The sequence below is a fragment of the Macrotis lagotis genome, chromosome 1 (assembly GCF_037893015.1).
Source record: "Macrotis lagotis isolate mMagLag1 chromosome 1, bilby.v1.9.chrom.fasta, whole genome shotgun sequence".
Taxonomy (NCBI): Eukaryota; Metazoa; Chordata; class Mammalia; order Peramelemorphia; family Peramelidae; genus Macrotis; species Macrotis lagotis.
The window spans coordinates 915,795,571-915,809,971 of record NC_133658.1 but is presented as its reverse complement, the minus strand read 5'-3'; the positions used below and the strand labels follow the sequence as shown (position 1 = coordinate 915,809,971).

Sequence of the window (14,401 nt, the reverse complement as noted above, 5' to 3'; positions counted from 1 at the left end):
TCCTCCGGCCTTGAGAGTGGCAACCTTTCACCACCACAGGAAGGCCACACTCTTCTTCCCAGAGAGTCTACATTTGTAGCACCAGACTTCCCAATGTCCCAATACTGAGCTGAAAGTCTATTTTATTTTCCTAATTAAAATTCTTTGCATCCAAAGATGAGACTGCACTTTGTTGACTTCAGGAAACCTAAGAAACAAAACCAGACGGCTCCTCTGTTTGAACGCCTACTGTGGGCAGTGAGACATGCCCTTCCCGAGGACAGACTCCAGGAGGCCTGCTGACAGTTTTGCCCACATGAAGGCGTGTGTGCCCAATCTACAGCTGGCAAAACACTGGCAGGGGGAGCTACCGCATTGAGTCGATTCAAAGGGGAGCTTGGCAGACTGCCTCACTTCAAATCTTATACCAGAATTGAACAACTGCCACTTCCCAGACAGGCGGTGAGGGGGCAGATACGACTGGCACCAGCAGCTTTTCTTTTAAAATTCTGGACAGTTTGAGGAGTGTCCTTGGCCCCAAAAGACCTCCAGGAGCAGACCAGATGGATCTGAATCAGCCTCAAGAGGTAGCCCAAGGAATCCTGATTTGGTCCCTTTTAATTCCCAACAACCAGTGACTCGGCCCGGGCAGGAACAATGACTGAAACCCAGACTGGGCCAAGACTAAGGGGATGAGCGGTCCGCTCCCAGACAACTGCAGAAAAATGGACCCGAAGGTGTCGAGCCATCTGACATCCAACAAGTGGCACTCCCAACTACTTTGTGAAGTTACCTAAAAGAGGGCAGGTTAAGCCAGAGGCCACCCAAGGGCTATCTACGGTCATGGGTCAAGGCCAGACCTTCCAAGGCCACACCTTCTCCAGCCCCACCTCCCAAGTGTCACTGCCTCGAATGTGTCCACTGAGCCACCTCACTTTCAGTCAGACTTCAGAATTAGAAAGGACCTTAGTGACCAGGAGGGACCCTGACTGCATAAAACTGGAGCCATGATGTATGTAGCTTCATCTCGAGGCCCTTTCCTACCACTTGGCCTCCTCAGCTTGGTCCTTCTTCGACAAAGGAAAGCAGAACCTCACACATCATCCCAGATCCAAGACGCAAGACATCGGCGTCATTTCTGCCTCCCTTACTCTTAACAGAACCCTAGAATTACACAGGACTCCTTAACTGTCCCAAGATGGTACCACTCAATGAGTAAGCCAGCCCCTTCCAGGATGGTGCCATTTGACAACTGGCTAGGAGTGCTTTCCATACCTCCATCCAAGTCATCAATAAAAGAAAACGTTGAACACACACATATTGCCAAATTACCAAGAACGAGCAAGGCCCCAGAGATAGAAGACACCAATGCAATGAGGTGTGGAGCATCACTTGGTTTCTTCAGGTTTCTTTAATGTATTGCTAGGTTTTGTTGATTGTTTACATTCTGTTTTGCATGAGATGGCTCTCTAGCGTTGGGGAGGTATAAGGGACACAAGGAGAAATTTAAGCAATGTTAAAAACAAAACATATCAATAAATTTTTTATTTAAAAAAATATTAAACAGCACAAGGCCACATACAGATCCCAGGGGCATCACACTGGAAACCTTCTGTGTTGACATCAAACTACGGGTGACTTTTGTTGAGGTCTGCTATAAAACCATTTCTAAACTGATTTAATACTACCATCATCTAGCCCTTGCCTCCCCATCTTGTCACAAGAATATATCCCATGACAAACACTCTGTTTTCCTACCTAATACCCAAGCTACATCGACAGCATTCCCAACTTGCCAGTCTATTAAAAATTAAAAAACAAAACAAAAAACAAAAACAAAAAACAAACTACTAAAGAAAGCTGGTCTGACACACCCTGCTCTGGACAAAGCTTCAGGGGCTCTAGGCGACAGCTTCCTTTTCTAAATGTTCAGCAACAATCTCTTGAATCTAAGTCAAGACCATCATCTTTGCCAACTTCATCCCCCTCCTCTTCCCCTTTTTGAAACTCTTCCTTTTCACGTGAATTATTTTGAAGAAGCTAAGTTCCTACCATCCTGTTGGGGGAGGGTGGGGAAGAACCCCAGAACAAGTCAGAGCCTTGAGGAGACCTTGGAGGGCAGGGTCTCACCTAATCCTTCCGATTTTATTAGCCTGGAAGACCTAAGGTCCTACAGGAAGACTTCAAGCTGAGTCTTCTGAGTCAAAGTCCAAGCTCCTGAGACCAAGGGTCAGCGGGGGAAGAGAGCTCCTCCAAAATACCACCCAAGCAGCCTCCGCAGGAAATCCATTTTATTGAGTAATCAGAAGGGTCTGGACAGAGGATGCCTTGGGGGGAGGGGGGAACAGGGATGGGGCAGAGACACATTCACGTGATTGGGAGAAAAAGGGGTGGTGGTCTTTGTTTAAATTTTTCAGCAGGGGAGGGGTGGTTGTCACTGCTCTCTCTTGCTCACTCAGGTGCTGGCTCCATCAGGTAGCCATTCTCAGGAGCCAGATAGCCATCACCAGCATCAGCCTCCATATAGAGGTCCCGCCCATCAGCCCCGAGCCCTTCGAGCCCGTTGTCCTGACCACCACTGCCACCGCCGCCTCCGCCGCTGCCGCCACCACCACCCCCGCCACGGGGGGCCTCATCCCGCCTTTCGCCGCGATCACCTCGCTTGTGCTCTCGATCTCTATCCCGGTCCCGCCGCCGTTCCCTCTCACCCCGGTGACTGCGGCGTCGGTCTCGATCCCGATCCCTCCCCTTCTCCTCAGGGGCATCAGGTCCATCAGGGCCGGGCTCCCCCAGGGGGCCATCATCAGGGGGTGCATCGCCGGCCTCCGGAGGTTCAGGGCCCTCCCCACCCCGAGGCTCCTCCTTGCGCTCCCGCTCTCTCCGAGCTCGTTCTCGGCTCCGACTGCTGCGGCGCTTCCGTTCACGGTCCTTGTCCTTGCTTCTCTCTCGTGAGCGTCTCCGTTCCTCCTTCTCTCGGCTTCTGGAGCGCCGTCGCCGGTCCCGGGACCTCGAACGCCTACGGTCCCGTTCCTTATCTCGCTCCCGGCTTCGCTCCCGGCGCTCCCGCTCACGTTCCCTGTCCCGGTCCCTTGGTGGACAAGGCCAAAAAAGAAAAAGCAGAAATGATCCTAAGAACGGTCGCTCCTTTGCTGGGACTCCCAAGACAAATATTTGGAAGCTCACAAGGAGTCGACAGCCAGGGTCCTCCAGCCCTCAAATGCCCTCACCTCTCATCGTAACGGGAAGTGTCGTCGCGGCCGGAGTGGCGAATGTTGACATCAGCCCCCCCTCGTCTGGTGCCCCCAAGGCCGCCCCCTGAGACAAGAGGCACACACAGGTCAGCACGTGGCCCAAGGCCACCCCCCCCCAACTCAAGGGAGAGCTCTGAAAAAGGCCCACCCCCCATGCTGATGACCCCCCCCCAAAACTCACCAAGCCTGCGGGGCCTCCAGCCCTTCACTGTGCGGCCTCTCTCCACATCAACCAGCACCCGCCTCCCATCGATCTTCTTACCATCTGCGTGTTTGTAAGCCGCTGTAACAGAGGAGGGGGCAGAGACGAGTCCCCGGGGGGAGGGGAGCCTCCTGTCAGTACCAAACTGGAGACCCTGGTATCCCATCCCTTCTGCCCTCCCCAACCAAGTCGCACAACCACGCACACATCCATACTTCCTTGCACACCGCCTACCAGCGAGCCAGGCAACTTGACAGCCGGACATTTACATCCACCCAGCCCCCAATCCGTGGGGTGGGAAGGGCCTGCTCCATCAGATTCCCTTCCTTCCACCCAGTCCCAATCCTCACCAAGGTAGGGGCAAGGATGCCCCTTCCCCTGCCCATCTTCCCCATCCCCTCGACGGAGCAGCCCCCTCCCAACCCTGCCAAGAAACACTGCTGCAAAGGAAAAAAAAGATTAAATGAGTGCTGGTCTCTTCGGGATGGGGGCCGGCCCACAGCCGGGCTGGCCCAAGACACAGAGAGGTTCCTGACATGCAACCTGAAGCAGGCAGCAAGGGCAAGATGCCCGGCTCAGCCCTGCCCCTCCTTTTCCCCCAGGTACAGCCATCAGTCTGTCAGGAGGGAACCGAGAACAGAGCCGACAGCGAGAAGAGGAGGGGAGAAGTCCCGAGCGTGGAAAGGCAGCTGGGGCCAAAGAGGAGAGCTACGGGCTCTGGGGGCCAGGGGGGCCCAGCCTAGGCCCCTCACAGATGGGAGGTGGGAGAAGACGTGCGATGGAGGCGATTCCACCCTACCTTACCTGGTGGCCCTCAAGCCTCTCAACAAGCCCCCCCCCCCCCAACAAGGAACCAGGGTTCTGGCTCCCAAACCTCATGGCTCCCCCGTGAGCGGGCATCTGCTGCTGCAGGGGGCCTGGGGGAGAGGGCGGCCCTGAGGCGCCCCATTCTCATCCCTCCCTGACCAGCCAGCCCTCCACCCCCCCAACTAGCTTCCCTACCCCTCCCTCACCCCCCACCCCCAAAAATAACAACAGAGGAAGAGAAAAGGTGAAATTTACCAATGCCGGCTTTGCGAGTGTCCGACCAAACCGAGCGGGATGGGGGGGGCTCGGTCCTCCTGAGGGGCCTGGCGAGGAGGAGGCTTCCCGGGGGGGGGACACAGGGCATCTTACCTGGAGCCCCCATGCTTACCTGCACCCTTAGCGCGCGCATGGTCCCCCCTTGCCACCCCCCGCCCACCAGGGCAGCTATGCTACGGGGGTGGGAGGGGGGGGGCAGAGAAGCAGAATGCCAAGCGCCTCACACCACCTGGAGACAGGGGGAGGCAGGGCTGGCCCTGAGGAGACCTGCTAGAGAGGAGAGTTTCTGAGGGGAGTAGGGGGAATCATACAGAGTCGTCCATGGCCAAAAGCCTGGAGACTGGGCCTCAAAAAATGTGCCCAGTCCTGACTACCCCCAAGTCACCACAAAACCAGGCACCCTGTCTCCTACACAGATGATTAGTTCTTTGCCCCCCCCCCCAACTATGATGCTAGGGAAGAGGGGAGGGGGAGGATCTAGTCAGTGGTTCCCATAGCTCTGGAGGGCAACAAAGGGACATTTGGCCCCTGGCCCCTGCCGGGGGGGGGGGGATAGGACAAACTCAGGACCCCCTCTCCTCAAAAGCCCCAAGGACCCAAGGCTAGCTCAGCGCACAAGAACCCAGAAAACCCCCGACCAGGGGAGATAGCGAAAACAAAGTGTGATGTGTATCTAGGCCGCTTCCTCCGCCTCTTTCTCTCTCTCTCTCTGTCTCAAACTCCACAAAGGGGCAGCATTTGAGTGAAGGTCACAACACAACTAACCTATTGGCCTCCCCCCCAACTCTGTGCAAGGGCAGAAAGCTAGGCACCCAAGGCCCAGGAGGGAGGACAGCAAGGGAAGCTCAGCCTGTACCCCCTAAGAAGCTCCCTAGACCCATGAGCTCTCTTCTTCCTGGGCAGGGAGGGGGCAGGAGCCTGCCTCTCTCCCAGACTTCCATTCCCACCACCCCTGAAAACAGCATCTCTAGACCCTGTGGGGTGGGCAGGGGCCCAGCCCCTAGCAGGAGAGATGGCCTAGAAACGCTGCCCGGGCTCACCCTGCCTCCTGACCTCTAGAGAGGCAGGGCAGGAGCCTGGAGAGGATGACAGAGGGAGGGGAAGGGTGAGGAAGCCCTTCCCCCAAGGCCCTTCCATGGGAAGTCTGCCTTTTTCCCGCCCCCCCTCCTCCAGCCTCCTCTGCCCCTGCCCAGCAATTGGGCACCTGGAGGCCAGGGAGAGGGGGGAGTGGGGCCAGGAGTTCGGGGGGGCTGGGGAATGGGGTCAGAGGATGGGGCCAGGGAGGGGAACTTTCTGCTCCTAAGCTGCCTGGCTAAACTAGGCTGGTGTGCTGTGGCGAGTGATCTTACCCATGATACAAACCCTTATACCAACCATAAAATGAGATGTTGTAAGGGGAGCGTTAGCATCAGCTGCAAGCCAGCTGCGTGGTGGCTGCAGTGACAATAATAAGAACATACAATTAATACGCCGGCCCCTCCACACGCCACACCCCCCTCACCGCCACCCCCACCCAGCTCTCACTTTGCACAGGACAAATCTCCATTTGGGGGCTTTTAAACCACGTCAGGCCGAAATCGAGGAGACACAGACAAAAACCACAGACACGGCCACTGAGCATGGCCCCCACCCACCCAAGGTATCCCTGCTGGGGGTCAGGGGAGGGGGTGGGAAGGAGGGAGAGGGAGGGAGAGGAGGGGTGACAACCGACCGAGGGCTCCCCGCCAAAGCTACGGGGAGATGAGGCAGAGAAGGCGAGGCTGACCAAGAATCCAAGCCCGGCCCTCAAAGCCCCTCTGGCCCCCTCCAGTCGAGCCCCCTTCCCTCCCTTCCCCTTCAACCTTTACCCAGCCCCACCACCGGGCTACCTCCATCCCCCTGAGAGTCAACGTGTGGCACTTACCTCTCCCGGCCCCCCGGGCTCACACACACACACGTTGAGGGGAGTTTTGGTTTTTTAAAAATATATATAAAAAAAGATATATAAGAGACAGAGGAAAAATAAGGAATGAGTGTTGATGTGAGGAAGTGAGGGGGGGTACGAAGGGCAGGGACGGGAGGGAAATGACGAGGAGGGAGACACTCACAGTGCATGTCTCGTTCATGCTCGTACTCGATGAAGGCGTAGCCCCGCGGCTTCCCCGATCGCTTGCTGTAGACCATGTGGATCTGCACACACCCAGGGGACCCCGGGTCAGCTCTCTCCTGGGAGTAGCCCAGGGGCCCTGCTCCCCAGCACCCAGACATAAGCCACTCACCCGCTTGATGGGGCCATACACCTCAAACTCTCTGCGGAGCTTCGATTCTGTCGTGTCATAGTTCTACGGGAGATAGGCAGTTAGGCCACCCGGTCAGGGGAGGAGGGACTTTTCTGCCCACACTCCCCTGACTCTCAGAAGAGGAACAAGACACAGCGGTTGTACAGCACGTTGAGGTCCACCACCAGGCTCATCTCAGGTCCCAGGGACTCCTGCCCAGCCCACCACCCACCCACCTGCCCCTAAGGAGGAGAGGTCACACTCACCACTCGGGCCACAAACAGAGTTTTGAAAGCATCGCCCTGAGCATTGGGGTCATTGTGAGGGTCCCCTGTGAGGCAAGAAAGAAAGAGCATTAGAGCCTGAGCCAGGGCTGTGCTTGGGCACAGGAGCTTAGGAAATGGCTCAACGCAGCCCAAGGACTCATAAGCAGCTGGATGCTGCTGTGTTGGGGTATGGGGGGGGGGGGGGGCGCAGGGATTGCAGACTTACACATTTTCAGTTCTGTCTCCACCTCTTGCTGTCGCCGCTCTATCTTTTCCCGCCTCTGTAGGAAGGGAAAGAGAATCAGATGTGGAGGAGAGCCGGCCTCCCACCCCCAACTTTCTCCCACTCTTCTTCCTAGGGACACAACTTTGCCTAGGTCCCCGTCCCCCACCAGCCTCCAGACCCTTGTTTCTCCTTCCCTCATCTAAAGTTCTTCTCTTGACCCCAAAGGTTCCAGAAGCTCAAGGTTCCGAGACCTGGTCTGAGCCTCCATCCTCCAGCGGACGTGGACATCTCCCTAGCCCCTCTACACAGACCTTCTTCCTCTATGGTCTTGTTCAGTTGGCTCCCAAGGCTCCAAGACTGACCCCCTCACTGACCCCACCTTTCTCTGCTGACCCCACAACTCCTTGAAGAATAACTCTCATTATTTCCTTCCTTCCTTCCTTCATGTCCAATTTCTGCTAGCCACCAGTTCCAAACAGGCAGATACCTTTCTTTCCATCCGCTCCTCCCTCGTCTCTGCTCGGGTTGGAGGAGGGGCATCACGGGGGTCCTGAGGACAACAAAAGGGGTTAAGAGGTAGCAGGCAGGACTAAATGGAGACACCACAGCTTGGTCCCGACCAATTCCCTTCCCCCGTTGGTTCATTTGCTCAGCTGTGGAGCAGAGTCTTCATCAGACTAGAATTCTAAGGTTCCTGCCAGCTTTGACATTCTATCTGGGTCACTGGGCATCACAGTGGAGAGAGTGCAAAACCTGGAGTCAAGAAGACTTGAATTCATCTGGCATCAGCCACTAGCCGTGTGACCTTGGGCAAGTCACTTAGCCTTTCATCACCCACCTCCCTGAGTTGTTGCGAGGATCAAATGAGATACGTTGTATAAAATGCTGTGCAGATGCCAGTGTTTGAAATCCTGGCAAAGTTTATGATTAAAAAGGAGCTTGGTGAAAGGGATGCCCACGATGACAGCCCCCAAGGGGCCATTTGGTCTCCAGAGGCCTCTCTCTTGCTCTGACCCAATGCTCTGGATTCTGTGCTATTAGCACCAACAACATACTCCCTTCTGCCTTGAAGGAGTCCTGCACATGCCTGAAGAAACCCACTCATTCTTGGATCTTCACTTCTCAAAGGAAAACATGCTCCTGATCACAAACTCAGGGAACCTTCCCAGGGACCCTTCCAAAACTGAAAGGGGGTCCAGAAGCAGAGTGCTGCAGACTGATCTGCACCCGAGACTCGGCCACCAAGCCACAGTGACACCCACCCTGTATGGAGGGGGGGCACCTCTCAAAATCCCTGGAAGTGGTGTTTTCCACAAGAATACTTCCCTCCCAGCTGGTGGCTTGAAAGCCAAGTGAAGACCTGCGACTGGTCCTCATAACAATTCATCTTATTTCAGTCACTGTGCTATTTAAACTTATCAAAGTGTTTTTTTGGTTGTCAACTCAGCCATCCAATGGTCCGTTATCCATTTAAAGAAGCCCTCTTGCCATCAGCAGATTCGAGGGCACTCTACCCACGACAGGGCAGGCAGGTTCCCCACGGCTTGTGGGTTGGGTGGTCTACCCTTCATAAAGGCTCTCTGCTCCCCACCCCCAGGGCCCTGCCCCTCCACAGCCCCTCCGGCCATAGCACAGGGTCAGGCACAAGTCCAACCCTCTCCCCCTGCCCCATCCCAAGATAAGACCCTTTCTTCCACTTCTCCTGGGGGGGTCACTCACCTCAAACTCCCGGATGTAGGGGGCAATGCCACAATACGGCTGATTGTGGTGTTTCTCATGGGGCAGCTTTTCCAGGGGGGGTAGGTATGGGATGGGGTCTCTGGGGGCAAAGAGGGCCAGGAGATTGGGAGGCAAGAACTGCGTCATGATGCCGGATGTGCAGGGTCTGCGGGGCGGAGGAGAAGCCAGTCACGGGCCTGAGGGGGCCGAGGCAGCCCCTGGGTCTCCCCCCTGCACACACCGTGCCCTGGGGGGGGGGGTCTCAAGGCCAGAGGTGGGTGGGGGCTGTAAAGGGGAGGGGGGCAACGGTACGGGGTGGGAGCCCCCGGGCTGGGGCTGGGGCTGAGGGAGGGGGCGGCCCGGAGCTGTGGGTGATGGGGGGCCCCGGGCGCAAAGCACTGTGGGTGAAGGAGGAGGGTCCCGGGGCAGGCAGGGAGAGGGTCCCGGGGAGGGGATTGTGGGTAAAGGAGGCGGCGGCGTCCTACCGGCGGGCCGGGGGGGGGGGTATGGGGAGAAGCGGGGTCCCCGCGGCCGCAGGGGGTTGTGGGTAAAGGGAGGGGGCACCGGCGGGCGCAGGGGCTTGTGGGTAGCAGCGGGGGCCGGCGGGAGGGCGCAGGGGCTTGTGGGTAGCCGGCGGAGGCCCGGGCCGGGCCGGAGGGGCCCCGGCACTCACCGGCCGCGCGGCGGCGGCGGCCCCCTCGGCCGGGCGGGGCTCCCGGGGCGGGCGGCGGCAACGGGAGCGGCAGCGGCGGCTCGTCGTCGTCCTTCCGGAGCTCGGGGGCCTCGTGGCGCGCCGGGGCCGAGGCCGGGGGCGGCGGCGGGGCCGGCGGAGCGGTCGGCTCCGGGGCGCTCGCTCCGTCACTCAGCCACTCGGTCCGTCCGAGCGGTCTCGGCTCCCACGGGCACCCGCGCGGCCAGGCGGCGAGAGGCGCACCGACCCAGGAAGGCGGGTCTCGCGAGAGCTCGGGGCGAGCGCGGGCCGCCGGGAGGTGGGGCCGCGCCGAAATCCCTGCGCGCCTGCGAATCACTGCGCACGCGCAGAGCCCAGCCGGGGGCGGGCCTTCCGCGAAGACCTCAGTGCGCAGGCGTCGATCGCCCTCCGCTCGCCCTTTCGCTTCCCGGTCCTAGCCGATGTTGTCAGGACGCACGCGCCTACTTCTTTCTCCGCCCCCTTTCGTGCTCGATCAACCGCCGCCTTCCGCGAGCCTGTCGAATCACACCTCTCTGCGGATCCATCTGTGTTCTTCCGCCGCGAAAAGAGTTCTCCACGTGACACGCTCCACCATTACAGTCCAGCCCCGCTTTACAGAAAGAAAGCAAGCGAGCAAGTGGCGTCACGTGGCCTGGAAGGCGGGGCCGAGCCCCTCGGGGAGGCGGCGCTGACGGGATCCTCGCGGGGCGCCCTCCTCTGGGGCTTTGGGGAGCCCAGGCCGGCCTGGGGGGAGGGGGCCGCTGCGCAGAGCCCCCCCAGCCCCAGGAGCGGGATGGCCCCGTCCTTCACACTGGGAAGATTGAAGGAGACAAAAACAGCACCTTTGCTCTTTTGTACTTTTTACACAGAGATCTTTATTTTCAAGTTAAAGCCAGACGCAAGTAGGAATCAGGCCCGGGCGTCCTCTACCCAAGGCCGCCGGGGCCCCCCGGAACGCGGGCTCCTCCTCAGAGTGTCCAGGGATGGCGGAGGCGGGGCAGGCCCAGCCCACCCGGACACCAGGCCCAGCGCCGCACTTGTATTGTGACACTATCATTTGGAAAGCACTTGACACGAAATAACTTACTCCGTCAGCGCCATTCTGCAAGGGGACCTTTTGTCCCAGTTTTACAGACTAGGAAACCAAGATCCTGGCAAATTAAATGTGTCGGGGTCGCTCAGTCAATATCTGCCGAGGCTTGCCGTGCTGGGGCGGGGGGGTGTTCTGGCGTTTTGCATTCCCGTCCAATCCTTCAGGATCCATTTTGGGGTTTTCGTGGCAAAGACACTGGAGCAGTTGGCCACTCACTTCTCCAGTTCATCTTACAGATGAGGAAACTGAGGCAAACAGGGTGAAGTGACTCACCCAGGGTCACATGGCTACTAAGTAATTGAGGTTCCATTGGAACTCAGGTCCCTAAGGATGGACTCCAGTCACTAAGACCACACCCAGCTTCACCTACCCTGAGCCAGACACAGTTAAAAGCTGTGGACAGAAAGGTTTTTTAAAAAGTCCCTATCCAGGATCTCACTGTCTAAAGGGGGGAGAAAACATGCAAGTATGTACAGTCTCCATAGAATATAAACCTGAGACAGACAACAGAATTAAGAGGGAATAGGAAGGCTTCTTGCGGAGGCAAGAATGAAGGGGAGTCAATGACAATGTCCAAAGTCTGGGGTGGGGGGTGTTAGTGTCTTATTAGAATGCAGCAGGGAGGCTGGTGTCTCTGCATGGAGGATGGGAGGTGGTGCTTCTGAGAGGCTTTAAATGAACCAGAAGATTGTATATTTGATCCAAGGGATAATAGCAAACCACAGAATTTATGTAGAAGGCAAGGAGTACAATCAGACTTCTTTTTAGGACTGGAGGGGGAAGAGATTTTGAAGCAAACAGACCAGCCAGCAGGCTATTTCGAAGTCCAGATATAAAATATGAATAGCTGTTCCTTTAGTGTTGGCAAGGAATTGAACACTGAGGAGATACACATCAATTGGGGAATGACTGAATAGAATACTATTGTACTATATGAAATGATGAAAAAGATGCTCAGAAAAGATGAACAGAAGCAAAATGAAATGAGCAGAACCAGGAGAAAATTGTACAGTTACAACAATATCGAATGATGATTAACTGTGAATGCCTTAGCTATTCTCAGTAACAAAATGATCCCAGATAATTTTAAAGGACTGATGATGGAAAATGCTAACCACTCTGGAAAAAGAACTGATGGAATCTGGCTGCAGAACAAAGATACTTTTCCTTTATTTTTCTTTTGTTTTGCTCTGCGTATTCTTCCACAAATGACTTACATAGCAATATGTTTCCCATAACATATCAAATTGCTTTGGTTCTCAATGGGATGAGAGGAGAAAAAATTGAAATTCAAATTTTTAAAACATGTTTTAAAAAATTAGATGTAATTGGGGGAAAATAAAATACTAAGTTAATAAAAAGAATCTATATTTAAAGGACTGAGGGCCTGTGGCTCTATTAAATGGAAAGGAAGCATGTACATACTAAAGAGATAAAATATGAAGGTATTGGGGAGCACATATTAAGATTGAGGAATTGCCAAAAACCTAAAAAAAAAAGATTGAGGAATTGAGAATGACATTGAAGTTGAAAATTTGGATGATTGGGAGGATGGTGGTGCCTAGAGAAGTTAGGAAGAGGAAAAGATTGAGAGAACTAATGAATTCCATTTTGGACATGTGTTTAAGATGACTCCAAGACTTCTGTTTTGAGATGTCCAATTGGCAGTTGAAATTGGGAGAGTGGAGGTCTGAATAAGGACATAGGAATAGGACTTGAATAAGTCAACTTGAAAATTATCAGCATGAAGATGATTGAATCTGTGAGATCTGATGAAGTCTCCAAGTGGAATAGTATAGTGTTTGTCCTTCATTCTTGAAGAAAACCACTACATCAGGGAGGTGGTGCCATGACAAGCATATGAATTGAATTTGAGTGGAAGGGTGCTGTGCTAAGTCACCAGCTCCACTTCCCAGAGTCACCTAGGTCCAGTGGCCAGGTATGAATCAGGATGACTGGAGATGACCCTAGATGTGAGGCAATCAGAGTTAAGGGACTTGCCCAAGGTCACATAGCTAGTAAGTGTCAGGGGTTGGATTCAAACTCCCATCCTTCTGATCCCAAGGCCAGCACTCTATCTACTGCACCATCTAGAAGAGAAGAGAACCTAGGACAGAGTCCTGTGGGAGACAAGTGGCTATTTCATGAATGAGGATCCAGCAAAATAAACTGAGGAGACTTTAGGTAGGAGCAGCAGGTTAGAGCAGGGTCAGGGGACTGATTAGCAATATCAAAACATTGTAGAGACATTCAGGAAGATAATATTTGAGTAAAGGTCCATTCCTTTGGATTAGGAAAGCATCTGATGAATCTCCATAAGGTTCCTGGAGCCTTCATAAAGCTGCCTATTCTATTTCTGTATGATTCAAACTGTTGGGATGGCTTTCCTGATGTTAAGTTAAAATTTGCATCTTTGAAATTTTTACCCATTGTTTCTCAAAGATCAAGCAACATAAGTCCAGTCCTTGTTGGAGAACTCACATTTGAAGAGTGATGCAAACACCATGTGCCAGCGGAATCTCCTCTGGGTTCAACATCCTGAATTTCTTTGACCAATGCTTACATTGGACTCAATATATATCCACTCAACAGTCCCAGTTACCCTCTATACCCTCTCCAGCCTATCCATAGCCTTGTTAAACCATGATATCCAGAACTAAACCTAATATCCAGTAAAGGATAGGTAGACAGACACAGGGACAAGGAAGGGGTGGGGGGAAGGGAGGAAGGGAAGAAGGAAGGAAGGAAGGAAGGAAGGAAGGAAGGAAGGAAGGAAGGAAGGAAGGAAGGAAGGAAGGAAGGAAGGAAAGGAAAGGAAAGGAAAGGAAAGGAAAGGAAAGGAAAGGAAAGGAAAGGAAAGGAGGGAGGAAGGAAGGAAGGGAAAGAGGGAGGGAGGGAAGGAGGAAGATAGGGAGGGAGGAGGGAGGGAGGGAAAGGAAGGGAGAGAGGGAGGAGGAAGGAGGAACGGAAGACAGAGAGGGAGGGGGAAGGAAAGGAGGGAGAAAGGAAGGACAAGAGGGAGGAAGGGCGAAGAAAGAAAGGAGGGAAGGAGGGGAGGGGAAAAGGAAGGGAGAGAAAGAGGGAGGGAGGAAGAAAGGAAGGAAGAAAGAAATAAGAATTAAACATCTCTTGTGTACCAGGCACTTTGTAAGCACTTTACAATAATAGCACTTGATCCTCAAAAAATCTGGGAGGATAAATACTATTGTTATCTCCACTTTGTAGCTGAAGAAACTGAGAAAGTCAGGGATTAAATTACTTCCCCAGGGACGAATTGGATTTGAGCTCGGGTCTGCCTAACTCTAGACCTAATACTGCACCACCTAGCTAGAAGTCTCTGATAAAGATGGAAAATTTCAGAGAGGCACAAGATCAGGCAGAGACCAAGAGACAGATCCAGAGAGACAGAAAACAGCAGACATCAGGCTGAAAAAAAAATAATAACCATATAGAACCAGAGAGACAGGCAAAGACATATCCAAACAAGGACAAACAGTTAGGCTCAGAGAGGCAGCCAAAGACAGAAAGAGGACCTGGAAAATTGTACCCAGGAAAAACTAAGAATCAGAGAGACCCAAAAAGGGACAAGCAGACAGAACCAGAAAATGACAGGGATATGCCTATAGAACGAAA

The 14,401-nt window shown here is 54.3% G+C and overlaps 1 protein-coding gene across 2 annotated transcripts; it reads right to left on the bottom strand.

Annotated features, from left to right (window-relative positions):
• Nucleotides 1-1,509: 1,509 nt before the first annotated feature.
• Nucleotides 1,510-9,978, bottom strand: SNRNP70 (small nuclear ribonucleoprotein U1 subunit 70). 2 transcript variants are annotated; one of them, XM_074219757.1, is made up of 10 exons: nt 9,658-9,978; nt 8,985-9,150; nt 7,753-7,815; nt 7,266-7,320; nt 7,040-7,104; nt 6,774-6,836; nt 6,603-6,684; nt 3,412-3,513; nt 3,208-3,294; nt 1,510-3,083 (listed from the first exon to the last, which is right to left on the bottom strand). In XM_074219757.1, the coding sequence occupies exons 2-10, from the start codon at nt 9,129-9,131 to the stop codon at nt 2,431-2,433; spliced, it is 1,317 nt and encodes a 438-aa protein (XP_074075858.1). In that variant the 5' UTR covers nt 9,132-9,150; nt 9,658-9,978; the 3' UTR covers nt 1,510-2,430. The 2 variants fall into 2 exon arrangements, with proteins under 2 accessions (XP_074075858.1, XP_074075859.1); XM_074219758.1 differs by having other exon boundaries at nt 1,510-3,067; nt 3,207-3,294; nt 9,658-9,975.
• Nucleotides 9,979-14,401: the final 4,423 nt, after the last annotated feature.